Source organism: Syngnathus acus, chromosome 9 (assembly GCF_901709675.1).
Source record: "Syngnathus acus chromosome 9, fSynAcu1.2, whole genome shotgun sequence".
NCBI lineage: Eukaryota > Metazoa > Chordata > Actinopteri > Syngnathiformes > Syngnathidae > Syngnathus > Syngnathus acus.
Window position 1 is genome coordinate 3,119,188 of NC_051094.1, and position 21,827 is coordinate 3,141,014.

The 21,827-nt window shown below is 45.1% G+C and overlaps 3 protein-coding genes across 9 annotated transcripts in view; 1 reads left to right on the plus strand and 2 right to left on the minus strand.

Moving 5' to 3' along the window:
* Nucleotides 1–21,827, minus strand: part of LOC119127193 — a 665,522-nt gene that overhangs the window by 105,382 nt on the left and 538,313 nt on the right. The gene's annotated exons all lie outside the window — the stretch shown is intronic.
* On the plus strand, nt 571–18,199 carry si:dkey-178e17.3 (somatomedin-B and thrombospondin type-1 domain-containing protein). 4 transcript variants are annotated; one of them, XR_005098778.1, is made up of 7 exons: nt 572–1,041; nt 6,126–6,311; nt 6,578–6,668; nt 8,125–8,283; nt 8,745–8,908; nt 14,049–14,054; nt 18,186–18,199. XR_005098778.1 is itself a non-coding variant. In XM_037259172.1 (5 exons), exons 1-5 carry the CDS (start codon nt 786–788, stop codon nt 8,848–8,850), a joined length of 795 nt encoding a protein of 264 aa, XP_037115067.1. In that variant the 5' UTR covers nt 571–785; the 3' UTR covers nt 8,851–11,172. The 4 variants fall into 4 exon arrangements, 2 of the variants coding, with proteins under 2 accessions (XP_037115067.1, XP_037115066.1); XR_005098777.1 differs by lacking the exons at nt 14,049–14,054; nt 18,186–18,199 and adding an exon at nt 9,453–11,172 and having other exon boundaries at nt 8,745–9,412; XM_037259172.1 differs by lacking the exons at nt 14,049–14,054; nt 18,186–18,199 and having other exon boundaries at nt 571–1,041; nt 6,129–6,311; nt 8,745–11,172.
* snx18a (sorting nexin 18a) lies at nt 16,334–21,623 on the minus strand. Of its 4 annotated transcripts, XR_005098767.1 has the most exons (5): nt 19,851–21,623; nt 16,724–17,016; nt 16,641–16,652; nt 16,557–16,606; nt 16,334–16,524 (listed from the first exon to the last, which is right to left on the minus strand). XR_005098767.1 is itself a non-coding variant. In XM_037259018.1 (2 exons), exons 1-2 carry the CDS (start codon nt 21,280–21,282, stop codon nt 16,769–16,771), a joined length of 1,680 nt encoding a protein of 559 aa, XP_037114913.1. In that variant the 5' UTR covers nt 21,283–21,623; the 3' UTR covers nt 16,334–16,768. The 4 variants fall into 4 exon arrangements, 1 of the variants encoding a protein (XP_037114913.1); XR_005098766.1 differs by having other exon boundaries at nt 16,334–16,606; XR_005098765.1 differs by having other exon boundaries at nt 16,557–17,016.

Genomic DNA, 21,827 nt, shown 5'->3' on the forward strand with positions numbered 1-21,827 from the left:
TTGTGGAGCATCAAACACTGGAGCGATTATCTCCCTCTGGCACTCACCCAGTGATGAGAGAGCGCTCCTCTCCGCACACAATGAGGTTTTATGAGGAGCCTCCATTCATCCCATCATCATTTTGTTCCCTGATGGTGCAGAGATGTTTGATCCAATAAAATGGGCAAAATCTCTCATGGCTCGTTCAGTGTCGGCATTATCAAACCGACGAGCCGGCCTTTGGGAAGAGAGTCTTCCATTGCTATACATGTAAATGCATTAATATTCAGTCGTCTATATTTCTTCTATTGGCATCTTTTGTAGTGTTGGCCCGCCTGAATTCGTTCACTTTATTTGAATGCGTCAGCAAAAAAAAAAAAAAATGGCTGAATGAACACACATTGATTTTAAAAAGTATTTCCTAAGCATCGCTGCACTGAGAATACGTATATAGAAATTTAAATGACATTTTGCAAAGTGGTTGCTTTGTACAACTGATATTAGTAAAAAAACCCTGGAGGGAGGGGAAGAGAGAGAGAGAGAGGTACAGTAAAAGTTTGGGAAAGGCAACAATAGCTGCAAAGGGGCGTGTCCCAGGGGCGCATAGAGGAGAGCTGGTGCGCGCTCTTGGTCCACTTTTACGCATCACTAACTTCTCATTGTCACCCATCCCGGAGCAGCGCAATGCTGTGCGGCGCTTTCCCGTAACAAGACCCACGAGGAAAGCCATTTAAAACCATTCCCCCCCCCACCCCCCACCTCCGCCACCAACTCAGATTGAAGCAGCCGCGTGGAGCACCTTGGTCATGGGTGCGCACCAACGGAGCTCCGCGCGTTTCGGATGTGTCCTGTCACTGTGCGGATGTTTGGCCTTGCTGTGCGGGGTGACGGTGCCTCGAGTGGAGGCCGGCTGCCGGGAGCGGGACAGCCCCAACTGTTGCACCGGGCGGAACAACGACTGCTTCGAGTACACGCGGAGGAAGACGGTGTGCTACTGCGACACGTACTGTCAGAAGACCGGAGACTGCTGCGACGACTACCAGAGTGTGTGCCTAATATCTGGTGAGTCGCCAAAAAACTTTTACTACTACTGTAGCCTAGAGTTGTGCCATCAGTTTGAAAAGTTCAATTCGGTGTTAAAAGGCCTAAAAAGATGTAATTGAAAAATTACTTTTGAAATTGAAATTCAATTCAGATATACAGTGTGCTTTTAGATATAACTTTAAATCTTTTTTTTTTTTTAATAAGATCCATCTATATAATTTTCCAATACTACATAATATACTAATACTTTCTAAACTACAGTACTGCACTTTGTAAAAGCCGAGTAAAAACAATATAAAAACATGATAGTCCAATCCGTGAATATTAAGTATATGTTAATAAGAACTATGATAAATAAAGTGTGAACAACTAATTCTGCTGCTCATTGTGCTGCATTATAAAACCGTAAGGGTTCCCAATCTGGCCACCAGGAGGCAGTATAATACAGCCATGCAATTACAAACGAAGAAGACCAATTCTTTTTTTTTACCATTATTAGTGCAAGTAACTCATCAAGATGCTGTAATATTAATCATGGAAAACAAAGTCTGCTTTTGTAGTTGAAGAAAATAAATAAATCAGACCTTTTCGTGATTATTGTAATTTTAAGACAAAATGCAGTAATTCTTTTTCCAAAAAATTTCACTTTACAAGATATTCACTCATTGTTTCCTTTCAGTGGGACATTCAAATTCCCTTGTAGTACTAGTTATAGAATATCTGCACAATGTGGTGGGGCACTGCATGCCTCACCGGTTCAAAATGCAGCGCACCATTGATGTCAGTGCGTGAAGGCATGCAATTTTAGTCGTGGAAAGTCAGAAAATGGCCCAAAAGCAAGTTTGGGGTCATAAGGCTGAAATCATGCTGCTGACTGATGCTATATAAGGACAAAGGAGTGCACGGGTGCCATGGAAACATCCAGCCAAAGATGGTTAGGATTACAGTAGGGAAGGGAAAAAGCAGTGAGCGAGGGCTGCTCTCGTCTCTCGTGGAGTGTGTGGAAAGCTCTCATTGTGTGGACATTGGAGGGATTGTGTGCCGCTGTATGTTGTGTCTTAAGTGCTCGCTAACAAGCACCTGCAGGGAACAATGGTGGATTTCAAGAGCTCTTAAAACACCGGCGAGCCCCTCTAGTTAAGTAAGCACACACAACCTTTATGTATGCACACTCAACCTTGGCTTGACCCATGCTGGATCAAATAACAAAAATACAGAAAAGCCACATTCTCATTACATTTCCAAGGATGCCAAGATAGCAGTACATATCAAAGAAATAGAGCCATAATAATAATCTGTAAGGTAGCTGTGATAAAGCTGAACACCTAAACCATGGACAGAATATCTTTGGTCTCTGCTCTGTGCAGGAATCATTCAGATTTCTCAAGGATTTGAGTTTGATAAGATTGTCTGCTGTATCTTGACAGTAAAACAAACAAAAAAAACACTTTGACTTCCTGTGTGTTACATGTCATGTCCTTGGCTCTGTTCCACACGAGACTCCACCTGGACTCATCAGATTCCGATGCTGCAGGTCTGGTCTTCATCAACATCTGTCTGGTGGAGCTAGAGAGTGGTGCGGAGGGGCACTGCCCCCCCTCTCCCAAATATGATTGGACTACTCCCAAGTGCCAGCCCAGATATTCCATATAAAACCCATCATGAATCAGTATTTTTAATACATTAAGGGGTTTGTAAAAAACAACCTCCTTGGCCCCCTCGAGAAAAAAAATCCTAGCTCTGCCAGTGGCGGCAGCTGCAACTCCGGCGTTGTTTTTTCAGTTGGATGGCATCACGGCCACCTTGTTTGACACCGTTACTCGTAAACGGTTTGGCAATTACGATGCTTGTGTGTGCATGTGGACCAAGGGTGGGAAAACCTTTTAAGTTGTGACGTAGCAATTAATATATTGTTGATACGTGAGCATGACGCTCGCAACGTTTCCATGGCTAGCGAGCGGCTAGCACTAGTAGCTAGCATTACCCTTTGTCCTAATGAATAACTGTAGATGTGACAAAGTTGATAAATCAGTGTGCACGTAGACCAGGAACCTGATTTGATTTTTGTGTCAGAATCAATTGTTACTAAACCTCGGTCCAGTGACGCAAGACAAAATGGTGGTGCCTGGTAGTTGACTTCATCACTCTTCTGGCACGTCTGCTTCTCTTCTCCCCTATGGGGAAATGTACGAATGTTGTCACGTCCTGACCCGGACGTTGACTCCTCGCTCTTCCCGCCTTCCATCCCACACGTTCCCGTCTTTGGATGTTTTTACCTCGAAGGCTTGAAACGGGCCAGCTGGACCAACAGCGATACGCTCCAAGTGCGCTCCACGCATGTTTCTGCTTGTAAAATCACTTTTTTGTTTTCATTTCTTCAAACGGCTTGCTTGTTTTCAAGAAGCCACGATTGCGTCACATTTCTCAACTTTTTAAACATCCTAATGGGAGCCTTTGGTCGAGCAGTGGGTACTTAGTAGTAGTTGGAAGCTCCCATAACCAAGGTGAGATTGATTCTAACCTTCACGATGGTTCTCGAACACACCTCGCATAGGTTTGCTGTCTTTGTGATGAGTCTTGTTGTTTTGTCAGTCAGGAAACATGTACGTATGTGCTAACCTGTCATTATTAGCCTTGTCGTTGGCCCCCGTGTCTCTGGCTGGGAGGGTATCTCGGGATTTTTTTTTTTTTTAGGGGCTCTGTTGTCCTCCTGAGAACAGCTGGACATCTGGGTCCCATCAGAGAAGGGGGTGTTCAAAAAAGGGACAGATGGAGGGAAAGAAGAAGGTGATTAAGGGACAAGGAGATAAAGCAAATTGTCCAAGCAGCTCCGATAAGGCCTTTGTCACGGCAGCCTAAAATGGAAGCAGAGCGAGCCGAAACGGGGCACAATTATCGCAAAGTGCGACTGCCGATGTTTGCGACAAGGCGGAAGACAAAATTGCCATTTCACAATGTTTGTGTGAACCTCTGCCAGGGAGAATTACTGGAAGTGCCCTCAAGTAACCCTCTATTATTATTTCTCTCCGTGCGGTCCAAAAACACTCTTGCCTTGTCACGTTTGTTTGAGTTTGTTTATCTAAGCATCGTGTTTTGGTTCATCTCAAATAAAACTCGAGTAACGTTCAACATATTCTTAAACGTATGTTTGTGTCTGAACACAATATTGCACATTTAAGCACGCAGAAGTATTTTCTCTCTAAGAATGAAGCATTTAATTGGGCAACGAATGGCATTTAATACAAATACATATAAGGTCAGACTAACACTAACATTAATGCTTTGGCATTGGACATTGTGATTTCCTGGGAATCACTTTTACTATAGCAAGTTATAATTTGTGTCAGGTCAAGCATAACTTTCATAAGAATTGTATATATTTTGTGGAGCGATTTTTCTTCTTTTTTTTTAAATTATTATTATTTTTGTATGTTCTCAAATTCTGGAAGGACCCTAATGGCAAACAATAGTGTTATAATATAAAAAAAATTTACCTATTTGTTTTCGAGCGTGCTGCCAAAATGTTTCAAATGAGGGCTAATTATTTTGGGAGGGCGTAGGGGGGTGCTTGACACACTGACAAAAACCACTTGTTTTCTCCACGCGGGGTGAGAGGTCAGAGGTGGTGGCCGCGAGCCGAGCGGCGGGTCAGACTGTTAGCAGGGTTTATCACGTGGGTGGCGACTCTTGTCTCTTGTCGCACTGCTCGTACCAGAAACAGAGCCCAGGACCACCGCGGCTAGGCAATTACCTCCTGACCTCCGGTGGGCCTGGCTCACAAGGCGCCATGCTGGTGCAGGGGGGTTGCTGGGCTCACCACCTACCCCCTTCCTGGAGTGCGGGAACTCGCCGACCCTATCCATTTCATCGTCCGCCCTTTTCACCAAAGACCCTAATTGGCCGTGTGGCCCTCAGTGAAGAGAAACAAAGTGTGTGTGTGTGTTGGATCAGAAGAAGAATGAGGAGCAAGTTGGCTCCAGATGAATCCAAATGGAGGTACAAGTGTGTTTTCCAGTGATGACTGCAATTGGAATGAGCCCGAGCGCTCTGACAAATGAGTGTGCTGTGAGGTGATCTGGGAAAGGCACCCGGACGGACGGACGGACGGACGGCCGGGTGTCAGGTGGGCAGCACTAATGTGCAGGAATGCGGAGATTCCACAGTGGCTTTGTGGACTGGCTGTGTCACCGAGACAGCCGCCCCCCGACAGCACCATGGGAATGAACAGAGCGTGGCGGCACCTTGAAAGCGCTCTCTCACACACGCACGCACACACACACAATGAAGATGGAGTGGTCACGTGGGGAGTCCCTCCATAGTTTGGGGTTCTTCATCTTCTCCTTCCCCCGGATGCACCTGCTCCCCTCATTGTCCGTTTGCTGCTCAGAGAAATTTATCACAGTGATTTTACCTTAATGCACTTAATTTTTTTAATTTAATTGGCATCACATTGTATTAAATAATATCAGGTTATTATGCTAATTAGGATTAATTATTAAGATTGACTTTATTAATTTGATGAAATGACAGATGGATCATTGGTGATGGATCATTTTCACCTCTGATTGGACCAATCGGATCTAAAATAGGTCATTGAAATTATTGCCTGAATGCAATTTGGTTGTACAAACAATCCAGCAAGTTTGAAGAAAAAAAAAAACACTTTCAAAGCAACCAGGAGCACAAAAATCAATCATTGTGAACCTCCTCCCACCTTCTTTGTTTGTGTTTATGACGTGTGTACTTCCTGTCCTGTTAGAGGTCGGATGCCGCTGATTTCCCGCTGGAGCTGCTTAACTTTGATCAATACCGCTTCCTCTTCGGATTGATGTAATTGGTTAATTGGGCCTGATTGCTGCCGCTGTCGCTTCCGTGTGCACACGCGTGTGTGCTCAAGTGTGGCACTGAGTGAAACCAGAGAGAAACAAAGTACAGCGGCGGGCCCCACGCCATTTGTCCACCTTTCTCTCACCGTCAATACCATCAGGGTCTTATTTGGTCAATGACAACATTCAACACCACACACACACGCTAGACGTTTCATTCCCAAGCTCTCGAGTGTGTCCATTTTTATTGATCTCTGTTTCCATGCCATTCCCTAGCAGCCATCGACTGTACGGTGGGCTCCTGGGGTCCCTGGTCACCGTGTACGTCTCCGTGCGGGGTGGGAAGCACGGAAAGGAGTCGCCAAGTGTCCGTCCCGCCTCGAAACGGGGGGACGCCTTGCCCGGACCTCAAACAGCGCCGCGGCTGCTTCGGAAACAACCAAATATGCAGTTCGGCGAAAGGTGAGCCAGTTAAGTATTAATGCTCTGCTCTGCTTTGGGCCATGTTTAGACCTGTTACACATTTACCGTATCGGCCGCACATGAAGCAATGTGTGCAGCTGAGTTGAATCATTTTCCTCGGGAATGTGCAGAACCTCTCGATAAACATTGACAACACAGGCGGCAGAATTATTCCCAAAGTCCAAATGAGGATTGTTCAAGTCATCAAATAATAGTACTTGTTTGTTTCTTCTTTGCATTTCCGCCATCTCCTTCACCACCTGCAGACGTTGCGAAGATCCTTCCGGATTCCTTCAAGAGGAACTTTAAGGATCCTTGGAGGAGGCCTCACATGCTAGTGAAGGAGGAGAAGGCCAGGTAAAGGTTGATGAGCACGCAACGCCAGCTTCTGTCTGAATTGCGTATCAACAATTTATGCACTTGGTGCGGAAGTGGTTGCTTTGGTCTAGCAGAAAGAAGCAAGGATGCTTTTCCTCTTTGGGGCCTTGAGCTTGCTTTGACTGCAAAATGAAGTGTCCATGTGCATCGTGAGCTGACCTTTGCTGATAAAGCCGGTGTAATCCAGGTTTAAAAAAAAAAAAGAAAGTACAGCCGTCCTTCTTGGATGTGGTCTTTGCTGTGATTGCAGATGTTCTCAGAGAGCAGGATGTAACGTCATGGCCGTTCTCCAAGAAGCTGATTAAAAGTGACATTGGACTCGCGTGTTTTCCCCCGCTATCAGGGCCTTGGACGCACATTAGTCAAGAAAATGAGACATTCATGGATGAGGAAAGGGATTAAAAGCCTCCTCCGGTGCATTAAAAGGTCCCTGATGTTGTCAGGAACCTGACATAGATAATAAGCTGGAACGGCAGTGACGCAATCTGATTTACGGAAGATGGGAGGGAATTAGCCTCTCGGTCAACTTAGCCAACATCCCAATTTGGCAAATTGTTGGAGTTGGAAAAAAAGAGAGAGCTTGTTTTCAAGAAACCCATCAGGATTAAAGCCAAGTGGATTTTTCTTTTCTTTTTTTAATCAAGTTGTGTGCGCAAAATTCAATTGTATCAAATATTCCAAAAAGGATTTTTGCCTGACTAAAGTTTGAATTTTACAAGGATAATAGAATAAATATTGCACGAATGAAACTGAGACTGATGTCAAAATATTACCAGAAAAAAATGTCATGAGATATTAATTTTATAATTTTAGTAATAGTGGCTGTTAGCGACGCACATTATTAGTGTAACTTTAAAAATACATTGTTTGTGTGTTATTTAAAGGTGTAATTTTAAAATTCTCTTCTTCTCTTCTAACTTTATTCCTTCATCAATTTAAAAGCAATATAATGAACTCTAAAATTCTTAGCCAGAAAAGCAGCTATGTGTTCCAGCTATTCCGCTAAAGATGATGCAGTTCACGAAAAATAAGACTTGACTTTTCATCTTTTTAGTCCTTGTCAAAATAGATGTTTGTCACTTCAACAAAGGAGAAAAAAAGAAATGGAAGTGTTGACCATGTTTTGCGACAGATGACTGAATGAGAGACAAAACAAATCGAGTGTGGAGTACAAAGCGTCTGCCGGAGAACACGTTATTATTGTCTGCCGAGCGTTGTTGATATTAGGATATGCTGCAGGTGACATGACACCGCTGGATCACCTTCAAATGACGCTGCGCTGTTATCTTTTGTCTGCCCGGGGGCGCCATTAAAACACAGCTTGCTGCGTTCGTGCCAAGTTCAACCGCTCGTCGCCGCGTGTGTGGAAAAACACCACCTTTACGTGCTTGATTCATTCAATCACTTATGTGTAATATCTTTTTTTTTTTTGCAGCTATTGTGTGTATTTGAGGGTGAAACAAGCGAGTGCGGCTTGCAAACTGAAACTGTGGAGTGCCCAGCTGGTGAGAGAGAGGCTGGTTTGCGCAGAGTGCCAGAGTGACGCCATGTCCAAGTCAGAGCGATGTGGAGGAGACGGCCTGGAGGGCACCAGGTAAACCGAACTCTTGATACGTTTTCAAGATAGGCGTATAATATTGTCCATGGGAATAAGGACTAAAAAAATGGACCGAAAAGGTTTGTAATCCCCTATAGGTACCATGAAATGTCGTCAAAGTACTCCCCCCCTCCCCCCTCCTTTAGACTAATGAAATAAAGCTCCTTCCATTCCTTCCAAATCTGTATTTTACCAAGGCACACACACACACACAAGAAGGAGCAGCACAATGTCCACTGAACTGAAGTCAAAGAGTTGGCAAAAGCTGTTGAATTCTTTACATTCAAGGTCATTGCTGTGTTTTTGGAAACTATAAAAGTATATATGGAGTTAGATTTCGTCTTAAAAACACTTTACATAACAGAGACTTTTTTTTGGTAACAATACAATCAATTTGCCACCATTTTCAAATGAGTCCAAAGTTTTGAGATGCGTCTCTTTGTTTGTTTTTTGTCTAGAACCTTCTGGTCCGCAGCTTCCGCCGTAGGCTGCCACGGGTCATGGGTGCGAGAGTCGTCGTCCCAAGTCTGCCGATGCCCCCCTTACTCTGTCCTCTTTGTGTGAGCACCACACGTCCACGTGGAAGGAGCCACCGCATTGTCCTCGACAGCTCCTGCAAAAAGTCCCGGATGGGTTTACTCAAGGAGATCAGCAGCATCCTGCCACTTTTTTTTTTTTTCCTTTTTTTTTTTTTAATCATCCACCTCATATTCTGTACTGTATGGCTTACTCCACACGCAGCTAACCTTGCAAATAACATTCAAAATTGTACCGCCACCTATTTTTTCTTCTCCAAAGCACAGCAACCACTGTATATTTTCACCTCCCTGCTATCTACCTCCATAAATGCAAGTGCGTTTTAATAATGCGTCATGTATAAATATGCAGAAATATATGATTTAGCTTTATACATTTTCTACTCTCGATCGCCATGTGGTTTTTTTTTTGTATCGACGTGATTTTACACCAAACGGCAGCGACTGCGCTAACATTAAGACCCCATTGGCTGCTTCTGTGCCCAACGTTACAGTGGAACCTCTAAAACAAGTCAGAATCGGCAAAGGGAGAGCGATCGGAGAACAGGGTCTGATTTCTGGTCAACATAATGATGACAAAAAAAAAAGAAGTGTGGAGTCAACTGTGTTTCGTTTTGACTCAGCTCCCAGGTGCACAGTCGTCGCCATGTCTTCTCATTGGCCATCAAGGGTGAGTACACCTTTTATTGTTTAATTCGAACTGCTTTTGACTTCTTTTGACAAAAACCGTGACAAAAAGTCGCAGCGATTATGCTTTGAATCTCGATATCAACATCGCTCAAAGCGCATAGAGGTTCCACTGTATTTCTATTCACCTAAAAGCAAAAAAAAAAAAAAATCAGGAATGAGCAGCAATTTCTCAGGTGTTTCAATATTGTTTCCTGACCCTTTACACGACCTTTCCGGCGGCCGCGGCAGCCTCATTTACCCAAAATGTCGTTTGTGAAGCTCCCACGCCGGCCGGGCCCAGCTGCCAGCGGCTCAATAAATGTTCGAAGAGTTGGTTAGTTAGTTTTACAAGAGTGCTAGTCGGCAAGTGTAAGATGCGGCTGAATAAATAATCACTCCGTCCCACTATTGACAGACAGCCTGGATGCCTCATGATGTACTGGCAGATTTTGTTACCAGGCAACCATGGCAATCACCGCTTTCCCTTTTGTTCCACCCCATTGCATTTTCTTACGACCACCCAATTGTGGAAATAGGGCTGCCATGGCTGTTGGATACGGTGTGCAAATGTAGCCAAACCATCCAGGCCTAATTACCTTTTTTTTTTATTGATGACACTTAAAGGTCAGACACAGCACTTCTTCTCTATACTTGTGGGGTTTTGTGTTCGTGCGTGTGTGTGTGTTTTCTTTTCCTTGGAAGAAATAGCAGATTAACATAACATTCCTGACTTGAACAACACAGGTCATTCAAGCGCAGGAATTCCAAATACCACACGCACGCACACACACACACATACTCGCGCACCTACACACATACCAGAAAGTTCCTTAAAGTGGAAAACTGTGATTTGTTGTTCTCTCGCTACACATTTGTGTATTTCTTTATTTATTATAAAACAATGACTTTGTTAGCGCAGCGCAGAAATCCTTTGTACCCTGACCATTAGTGAAAATAAACAAATATAACTGTCATATATTTTGTTGTTGTTTTGGCCTGGAAACACTTCTGCGAGTTATTTTTCTGAGTGAATGAACGTTTTCGGTTTAAAGGGACCTTGTCTGCTTGTTTTTGCTCGGTCATCCACTTGAACTTCACCTTCAGTAATCTTTACCTGACAACTACACAACTGGCCTCAGTCAGCACAACTCTTCTCTCTTTCTGCACCAGCACCCTCAGCCCCCCCCCCCTTTCCCCTTAGCCACTACTGCTAACCCGCCTTCCAAAGGGCAGGAAGGCCCATCTCTGGCTCGTTGCCTGATGGGCTCCGACAGCAGTGTGTTCTGGGATTAGGCGGCGTGAAAGGGGGGCATTCCAGTACCAGCGGCCTTTGTGACACTGTTTGGTTTTGACAAGACAGCTGTTCAAAGGCCTCTTGACCCCGTGCACGGCGTGAAGGGAAAGCATTCAGGGGTGACTTCCGTTTATTGTTTTTGTTGGTGGTGGTTGTGCCATGACAGTAGTCACCACCTGTATTTGCATCACCTCTTTCTCGCCATCATCTTCTACTCATCTGTCCATCCTTGTGTGTGTTTTTGTAATATTTTTATGAATACTGTATTGTAATATAACAATATACAACTAATTTTGCATGAGTGCAGTATTACTACAGCTGCCATATTTTGTATTGTGCTGATTTTAAATGTCATTGTCCGGATTAAACAGTCCAGTGGGAAGTCAATGGTCTGCCATTTGTTCATTTTGGGTTCCACTGTTGACCACTAGATGGCAACACAGACTGAAGCCTGATTAAATTTGACCAAAACTAACAAGAAGTACAGTAGTTCCAAAATATTCAAATTTCCAAAAAAGAGACTATGAAAAATGACAAACGTGGTCCTAATGCTAGCCATTTTTTTTTTTTTTTTTGCACTGTGGAAGGAAAAGAAAGTGCTGTAAATGTTCTCAAACCACGTCCATGGTATACTATTTAAATAGAGTATTTTAATATGGTGGATTTGACTTCTTGTAGGGGGTGTCTGAAAGGAAACAGCAGCAATGGAGGGGGTTATTGCAAATGGTTTTAACTTGTGGTTGCCTTGTGAACAGCACAGCCGAGCCATCAATATTAACAATACCTGCTTGCATTAGCAGACATGTTGTTAGAGGGGCCTTTCAGCTCGGGGCCCCTCAATTTAGCCGGTCCCCCGTCAGGTTCGCTATGTGTGTTTAGCAAAGGCTTGACCGTAATTAAACAGTCCTACAAATGAAGGCCTGCAGCCACTCGTTGCCAGCTGCTCCTGACACACAAGAATGATAATGAATAGATGTCGAGATGACACCTTAGAGCTAAACCTTTGCTGGCTGTCACGTAAAACATCAATCATGTACGTTTGTTGTGTTTTCTAATAGTTGGATCATTCTCAAAAATTAAAGATATTTTCTGCCTCCCCTATGTAAGTCAAAGCTTTTTACGCAATTTATTGGCAACACAAACGCAAATTGACTGTTGTGTGCAGGTGTCAGTCCAGGATAGGATCTGTAATAGAATACTCAACTATAGAACATTGGCGCCCTCTGCGGGACACATGTTGTACTGCAGCCACCCCCACTTATTATGTCTTTTGACCACAAAATGGCCCATCTGCTGTTACTTACTACCTAATTCACCTGGAACCCGTCAAATAAGTCAAAGCACGGATTAAATTGTCTTTACAAAATATGATGTCTCATTAGACTTGTTGATGATCTTCTCTAGTCACCGAACGGATAATACTCCTTATAAAAACTAAGGAAACGTAACATGCAGTACCTTTCGAGAATATGTGGGCGTCTAAATATTCATGTTAATGAGGTTTCACACTGATGCTTTCTTGAACTTGTCCAACTTCCATTTCACTTCGTAAGAGGCCCCTCTCTCTCTCTCTCTTACCGCCCTAAAATACACTATTAGAAGCTGTTTCTTCTTTTCCCAAGAGCCAATCAAGGCATGTAAAATACTGCAGAGGTGTACAGAATGTAACACGTCCGTGCCAAGAGCAGCGCGCGCTTGGAGCTCTGTAAATGTAGAAGACAGTGATTCAGTGACTTTGTTCAGTTCATCATCACTTCTGTAAATCATCATTAAGATCCATGTGGCTTATGTACGGGTCCTCCTTAAGGACATAAAGGTTGGTTTGATTTAAACTATTCAAAACAGATGCCCGTTGTGTGCTAGCTGGCATTGTCTCTCCTTGACATGTGCCTTCCCCAAACTCCATGAAAAGCAGTTTATCATAGTAATTAGTATGTAGCTTAAAGTGTTGGAACCTTCATCCATTCCCCACAGATGTCTTCAAAGGGTGAGTAGTTTGACTCTATTTTAGTTTGGTTCTTCTGTTCATCACTTACCTATATAGTTGTGTGACAGTTAGGAACTATATCAACATGTTATTTTTCTGTGTACAGTACAAAATTAGTATAATATACTTCACTTTAGGATCTTTCCATACTGAAGAAATGTCTACCATCACAGAGTATGATATAAGCGATAAAATAATTCCCAGCAAGGCTCAAGTCCCCCCCCCCCCACCAAAAAAAACCCATTGTTCCTCCTTGTTTTGTTAATTGGTGTGCTAAATTAAGCTTTGTGATGGAGGCGAGCCTGGGAGGAATGTACGAAGAGCGTAAATAAACGAAAGAAGGCAAACAACATGTGTGTTGTATATATCTTGGAGAATCGCCAGAGAGGTGGAGGCTTATTTCGGTGGGGGGGTCAGTCAGCGTTTTGTCAGTGAGGCCCCCACCAGCGAGAGAGAGAGCGAGAGCTTCCTGTGTGAGGGCTGTAAAAACAAAAGCCGCACTAGTGTTCCAAAAATTCCAGAAGCTTCTGCCAGGTACAGGACAGGACAATTTTCCCATGATGCATTGCTGGTTAGCCAAAACAAAAACAACACACAGGAATCCAAACATGAAACGCTACACAGACCCAATTGTGTTCCTCAGTAATTGGTTTTGTAACAATAAGCTTAACCATTTTTATTCATCTAAATTAGTGTTGCCTTGAGGTAAGAGTGACCCGAGTTACAAGTTTTTCCAGATGCAAGCTGCCATCACCCTGATTTTGTTTGCATTGACTTGTAAGTAGAAACTTCAAATTTGAGTAAAAACTCGTAGTAATTATTATTTGTAGGAAGAGGTTTGAATCTGTTTGTTTTAAATTTGTGAAAAAGTTGCTGTCAAATGAAAACAGAATTACTGAATTAGTTGTTAGTTTATGGCTAATGCTAACATTGACAGACATAGATTAGCATTTGTTAAATAACCATTTAAACAACAGATATTTGAACAAGCAGCGTAGTAACACATTTAGACAGACAATATAATGTTACTCAGCCTTATGGCTACTTTATTTTTTATCCTCTGAAAAATTCTATGAATGCATAGAGCGACTAATATTTTGGCTACTGATGAGGCGAGACAAGAGTTAAGACATTTCAAAGAAGTGTTATGAATCCCACACCTGCAATTCTGGTTTTATCTCATTTTAAAATGCTTCCTCTTTTTCTAGGTTCATCACAAGTCTTACTTTTATGCTTGAGTGGATATTCTGGGTGAAGCGAGCAGTTATCAGAGCAGGGTGTTGTTGTTGTGCTGAGGTTGGTGAATGATCTCATGGGAGCAAGCAGAACGTGCTCACGTGTTTGTCCTAGCTCACTTCCTGCTTGTGTGAGGCCACAAGGAAGAGGATGAGGTCATTCACACTTGGAAAGGAGAAAAGTGATTAGTAGTCAAATCAGCTTTAAAAGAGGATATGAAAAGATGCAATGTCAAGTCAGCTTCATTTGTCAATAGTCCCATGTTGACGGCAACCATGACAATACGGCTCCACTCCCAACACCTCCGTCCGTCCTCGCTGATAACAAGCCAGCTGTCATCATGTCATCAAACAACAGCAGATAAGCGCAATGACCTTTGGCAGGTTTTTAAAAATATCTGTGTGGCCCAGAGCTACTAAATAGACTGGTTGTCCGCTGATCTACTGTAGCACATGTACTAAAATAAGATAACTCCCATTTAGCTGCCTTCCATGAATAAGCTTAACGTGAAATGTTATGTCTGCGGGCCTGGTCTCAAAATGGAGAAAAACGTTTTCCTAACCTTGCTAAACACATTTGGGTGCTTTCCCACAATCATACCCCCACTTCAAATGTGGCACAGCCATCCCAAACAAACCATTTCCTTTCATAAGAGAAAGCCTTCTCACTTCCGGTCTGAGTGATGGAGGAGTAAGCGGGATGAAATATTTTGTGGTGGCCCTCGGGGGAATTTTCTGGTCCCGGAGTACAGACAGACTTGAATCCGCTGAGGGAAGTCAATAATGACGTACCCATGACATGATGTGGGCTGTGATTGAGTGAGGTGCAGAAAAAGAGGTTTTGTTGGGTGTTTTTCTTGGGGAAGCGACAGGAAGTCATGTGGTGACATTGATTAGCTACTATGCTGCTTCTCGGTGCCAGCCATTGAAACGCCAGACATCCTTCCATCCATCTAGCTGGAGAGCAAGAAGCAGGTTACACCCTGGACTGGTTGCCAGTTGCCACTGAGAACTCCAGTGGGCTAACTCCATTTTTTGGAGAAGGCTGATTTATAGTTTTAAGGCTGCCATAATAACTGGATCGATTATCTATTGACGACTTCTATTGTGGTTTCTTTCAGATTTGAGGTTAGTCCAAACATTCATCTAATCTACTTTCACTTCAGGAAAGATGAGAAATACTACTTCACTCGTTGGGATGCTTTTGCAAGGCTCCTCCGTAAACGCCACGGCAAATTAATGGACTGCCCCTACTGTTTGAAAAGTGTAACTACATTTTTGGATTAGACTATATCACGACTATCCATCCATTCCTATTTTATGGCTCATTTAGGATCACGGGGGAGCTGGAGATGATCCTATCTGACGGGACCCTGGACCAGTTGCCAGCCAATGGCTCCAAGAACATATTCGCAGGTAAGAAGGCTTCTGAGTCTTTCAAAATCCCAAAGCACAAATGATCAAAAACAAGGCAGACGTCCCAGCATGCATTGCGTTTCTCAAACAAGCCTCGCAGGACCTGGAGAAGCTGCAAAACAAGAACACCCATTTCCTACGGTGTTGGCAGCACACACAGGAGAAAAAGAGGCCTCAGGCCAACATGTGCGCGCAGGAAAGGGAAATTGGGGTTGCCAGTTCCATCCCCCATCTGACAGGATATACCAAAAAGTTTTCTTTTTTTTATAAAACTAAATACAGACTGGCTCGATTTTAATTTAGCATGAGCTAGGTGATAAACCGCATAGGCTACTAGTAATGCTAAATGTCATCAGCTATCAAATACACAGAGGTGCTCCACCTACTCGTTTTTCCAGAAAAGAGGTGAGCCATATTTGCCATGCGAGCCCGCGGGCATTTTGACTTCAAATGTAATTGATAGCAGAAGGTGTGAAAATGAGCGTGAATGTTTGTCATGTGATCGGCTGGCTACCGCTCCCCATGAGCCAGAAAGAGGACAAGCGCTGGAGAAAAGGGAAGTATTACTTTCATAGAATAGAAAAAAAGGAGTACTTTTTTGGTTCTCTACTTCAATAAACGTGAGTAATCAGATAAGAGCCCATTTTTTTCGAAAACAGAAAATGTTAAATGTAATGCATCTCAATTAGAATATGGTAGAAAGGTTGTATTTCACTTATTCAATTCAAAAATGTTAAACTCATTTATTAGGTTTCATTGATCATAAGCTATACCTATCAAAATAAGTCAGCTTAAAATTGTGAAATAATTCAGTGTCTAGAGGGCCAGTGCTGAAATTCAACTGAAACAACATAAAACATAATTTACTGAGATGCACCAGATAATAAAACATTCAATTCAAACACGGAGGTGGTGTTTTCAGCGAAATACTTTAGTAAAAACAAATAAAATGTCAACATGTACAAGAGATAAATCTTTCGTGACAAAAGGAGAAGGCACATTGAGAGGACACGTAAACAATTTTGTCTGAGTGAGCTGCAGTCGTCTGGTAAAAAGTAAGGCTGAAAAACAAAATAAGTCCAATCGAATGGTGATTGCTTCCTGCGCGCCAAACTGGTGCCAATTACTTAAACAGAAGACTTGCATAATATCAGGGGTGCCCAAACGGGGTGTCACAGCCACCTCGCTTTATTCACTACCATCGCTATCTATCCCGCAAACATCCCAAATGCTCGTTTTAGTATAAGCAGGAGGGAGAGGGGGCCTCCAATGTGCCGTACGTTGGACACCCCTGCATGAACTAAACCCATTGGTCCTCCCAGCCTCCTTCGCCAGCATCTGGCCATTAATCGTACTTGTGCAGCGCCTCTTCCAGCGTGGTGGTGATCTTGCGGAAGAAGTCCATCTGCTGCGTCAGGAAGTGCTGCATTTGCGCCCGGAAGTCGCGCACGCGGGTCTGGTGGAAGTGCTGGATCTCAGCCAGGGTGGCGCACGAGATGATGTTGCAACGCTCCGTGATGCCCTCCGCCTGCGCTGCCTCCATCTTGCCTTCCTCCACGTGACGCTGACTCTCCTTCACCTTGGTAAGAGCGCCTGCAATGAAGGTATCAAGACAAAAATTGTTCAAAGATTTGAATCAAACTGGGAGACTGGTGGGTGGGTGCTGCTGTTTTGGTCAGCAACATGCACTTCTTAAGAGGAACCTTAGTGGCACTGGAGGATTTATTTATCTTGAATAGATAACGCATTGCTCACAGATTGCTAATGTTTAACCAAAGTTCTGCGCCTCCAAGGTACAACAAACTTAACACACGTTCTGTACTTTGCAGCTCCAGTCTGGAAGTTAATGTCCAATTTTGCGTCACACATACACACTCACTCGTAAGGATGGTGAAAGCGCCATTTAAGGAAATGTTCTCCACCCGCCGCTTTTTCAAGGGCAAAACATCAACACCGCTTCAATTTGAATGATGATGTCAGTCGGCACACCAAATCATCACCTAGAAATCTTTTTCCGCACGAGTGGGAAGATTTCCGTCCACGAGTTCTTGTGGTGTGAGCAGATTGAGTCACGATGCTTCGCAACCTTGCATTTTCACACCAAATTCAAAAGTGGAGCCATTTCCTTTCAAACAAACATTGCTGTGTGTCAGGCATCCTGTTGGCCAAACTAGGCTTGAAACTGTCCCGAATTCAGTCGGAGTAAATGAAAGACAAATTTGCTCAATTTAGCCCATTACGAGTTGTCCCAGGGGAAACTCACTGCTGAAACATTCTCATTGAATAGCATGAGAAAATGTGTCCAAACTGGCCAAGACAGTGCAAGCAGACAGTGCACTTTTGTCATTGTTGGCCCAGGGAAGGAAGAGAGGGAGGGAGGGAGGGGGCTCACATTCGACCCACCCCTCCCTGTGATGAAAACTTAAACAAAACCAAAACCAACGTGCCAATGTTTTCACACTGGCAAAAAGCGTTATTGATTAAACCTACGTATGCTGAGCCATAACAGGGATTTATGACCCCCCCCCCCCCCCCCCCGGCTGATTTGATGTAATCCCTTCTTACATAATACTCAGCTAGTTGGGTGAGCGACCTGAGCAACACTTAGCGACACATTTGACGCCTGCCGACAGGAATTGTCTTCTCACTTTGCTGATAACACAAACGAGTCCCAAAAATAAATTTCATGTCATTTTAGCTGCTCTACTGTATTCTTTATGACTTTTGAGGTTTCTCAGTGGTCAAAGCGTTCTTATTTTTAGCTGCAAATAAGTCCTCACAAAAGCACTGCAGGCACATTTGGAACCAGAAGAGCAACAAAGGACTATTTGGAATCATTATTCCATAGCAGATGCAGGATCAAAAACAAATAACACACGACATGTTTACAGAAACCCAATAAGGACTAATGTCGTGTGCGAACGGGCGAGCCACCCCTCAAGCTAATAGCTAATGGACGTCCTGCAGAGGTTGCAATCAATATTGACGTTCAATGAGCCTTGTTTTATCCCCTCACTGAAGTGGCCGCGTATTGTCTGGTGTGGCTTTCATTTCCGTTTCCGACGAAGCCCGTGGTACAAATGTCAGCGTTGTTTCACGCGGGTCGATAAACTGAAAGGATGGCAGCCAGGAAGCTCCTGTGGTTGGAGAAGAAATAGCACTTCAAATGACTCCAAAAGGCAAACGATGTTTTTGTTCGAGATTTGAAAACAGGCCTCTGGCTGTCATTTTAACGTTTGACTTATTTGCGATGAGCCCAAGGATCTTTGGCATGTTGTCGCAGCAGTCAGCATGCGGGCCCGAGTCACCGAGCGGTGTGAGGTCACGGGACGAATGATGGCTGCTTATTGCCGAGTCAATGGGCCCAGTGTCAAAACGGACATTTAACCATGTTACTTTGGAATTCTTGGTAGGCCAGGCCAAAGGACATTAGGAATGTTCGAGACCCTCCTCCACGCTTGAAAAACAAACTTGACAAATGAATTACTTTTCACAAGACGAAATGTCTGCAGCTGTTGCAAGTTACAGTCCCACTTTGATGTGATGACTCCACAATGTTGTAGGCGTCCATCTTGATTTATTTTTGTTCTTGCCCGTCTGCCTCCATTCTTGCTCAATTTTAGTTTCGCATGTTGAAATGTTTACACGTTGGAGACGTGCTGTCCGCACCAGAATTGTAGCAGCTCAACGTGGAAACCGTAGGATGAATGATTAATGTCTCATCCGGTCGTCGTATTTATCTAAAGTCAGGCATGGATGGAACATGGCAAGGATTACTTCACATTATCCTCTTAGGTTCGACACCATGTTTTCCCCAGTGATGGCTGCAAGATGTAAATATGCTGCAGCACATTAACCACATTGCAAAAGCAGCCACGTACTTACTTAAGGTAATGTGCGCATGTGTGTGTGTGGCCAGCGGGGGATTTGTGTAAGCAAGGCCTTCCCGTCGTCAGAAGCAAGCAATTGTGGCTTTATTGCGAGAAGCCCCGCGTACATCCTCCTCGACAAACTGCGTGTCATTGTGTCTTTGGCGAACAATGCTTCCTCTCACGACGCGACCACGGAATGAGAACAAGCGAGGGTTCATTTCTTGTGGGATATTGACCTCCAGCCACTTTCTGTGCAATGGTTGGAACGCATCAATGAGCATATGTCGCGGTGAAAGCTCCAAGTACTACTGCCTGGGGAGAAAAGTGACTTTACGTTCAATTTGCGCCAAGAGAGTCTTTCAGCTGTTTCGTGCCACTCCCAGCTGAAGTTTACCATCCTACAAAACATGTCATTGAAAGCCAAATCACATAGTTTAGCCTTCTGGTCTGCTAGCTTCATGCTAATTCTAAATAGCACGTGTGTTATTGTTCTATAAGCCTTCAAGCAACAGAGCGAAGACAAGCAATGCAGGATAATTATTTCGAGCGTGTTACCTTTCTGGACGTGGATGATGTCCGGGTAGTTGGCCAAGTGTCCCTGATAAAGCGCTAACAGGTCCATGATAGGGTCCAGATCCTTGTTGGGCTGCTCTGCAAAGTAATCCCCGATGGATTCAAAGGCATCGCCCGTGAAAGAGATGGCCTGGTTGAGTTCGGCCGAGTAGACCTGCTGGTCCATCTCAAAGGACTGGCCGAGGACCTTGAAGGAGACACCCATTTTGTGGTACTCCTTCCGGAAGCCGCTTATCTGCTTGCGGGCAAACTCGCCCACGGTGGCGTTCAGTTGCAGGGCGCTGTCGTCCATCCTCTTGGTGAAGGCCTTGAAGCCGTCGATCTTGCTCTCCACCTCCTGGAAGTCGAGCGGCGCCGCCGGCGTGCTGATGGTGAGGAAGAAGTTGGCGCCCACCATCTCGTCCTTCTCGGCCTTCCTCTTGCCCATCTTCCAGGCCTTGTCGTCCGTGCTGCAGGTGAGAAAGTGCTGGAAGACGTCGCAGCGTGCCAGCACCGGGTGGCTGGTCATGTGGTTCATCCACCAGATGAGGCCCTTCCGCCTCTTGGAGATGAAGTCCTCCTCAAAGCGCCCCGTGGCTTGCTTCTCCGGGATGTGTGGCACCGAAATGACGGGGAACTTCTCCACCAGCCGGGCGTATAGCCAGTCGAAGTGCTTGTAGCGCCGGTTCACCTGCTCCTGTGTGTGCGTGGGCGTCAGCTTGTACGACATGTACGACTTCATCCCTTTGAACTTGGTCTGCTTGGTGGGGTCGTCTATGGTGCAGGTGAACGGGTACGGGTTCTCCTGCCACTGGGGACCGTGCGGGCCCATCGCCACGCAGATCTTATCCCCGTCCTTCACGAAACCCGCCGCCTCGCCCAGCACGAAAGCCTCTCCTCCGGACTTGACAAAGGTGGAGAAGCGGTTCAGGTTCCGGCTCACAGTCGCCGAGCCCTTGGGGTGCTGACCTCTCGCCATGGAGGATGTGGACAACCTGTAGGTGGACGCCCCGTTGCTTTCAAAGTCCCGGTATCTGCTTCCAGCGGTGCCCGGCTCGTCCGCCACAGTGGAGCTGTCATCCCAGTCGTCATCCCAGTCATCGTCGCTGCCTGGACTGGGCTGCTGCTGCTGGGAGATCTGTTGCTGCTCGGGGCGCGGGAAGGAATGGTCCACTATCGCCGTGGATGATGGCACGTTGGCGTAGCGGGACTCGGGTTGCGTATCGACGGACGTGTTGTTATTGTTCCCCCGCAGAATCTCCACGTAGGAGGCTGGGAAGAGCCCCCTCTCGCCTTTACTATTCGTGCCCTCCAGCCAGCCATCGATGTCCTGCTCGCTGTATAAACTTACGATCTCGTTCTCGCGCACCGACACCTCACCGGGATTCTCCGAGTTAAAGTCGTAAATGGCCCTGGCCCGGAGGAGCGCCGCCATGGTCGGAATGAAGCAGGGCGAGCAGTAGAAGGGGGCGGCGGGTTGCGATCCGAGCGGCTGGCCGGAGCCGGAGCCCGTGGGGTTAGAGAGCAGCGCAGCGGGCAGTCTCAGCGAGGAGCGAGCTCTCCCTTTCAGCCCACCACTAATCAAGTCCAAGTCTGTATTCACGCTTCTTAAAACGGCATGCACCCTTCTTAGCCCCAAAGACTGTACAGGAAAATAAGCGTTTTGGTCTCCCGAGGGTTGGCTGCTCCTCGCCTCCGTACTGCGTTCGATCCTCTTCGGACGCTGCCTGCTGCCTGCTTGGAGCTGGCGCCCGCGCTGGCGGTGGCGCTGCTCAGCAACAGCAAGTCATCCAGGCTGTGTAATCGAAGGCGGAGCTGTGAGCCCACTCACGCCACAAGACAGCAACAATCAATCACCCCCCCCACATCAAAAGCGTTTCTGCCACCAAAAAGAGAATATCATCCTTCATAAAATATTCTTTATGACAAATATTGGCGACCCCCTCCAAGTCCGTTGAGCCTTCTTTAATATCCTTAAAA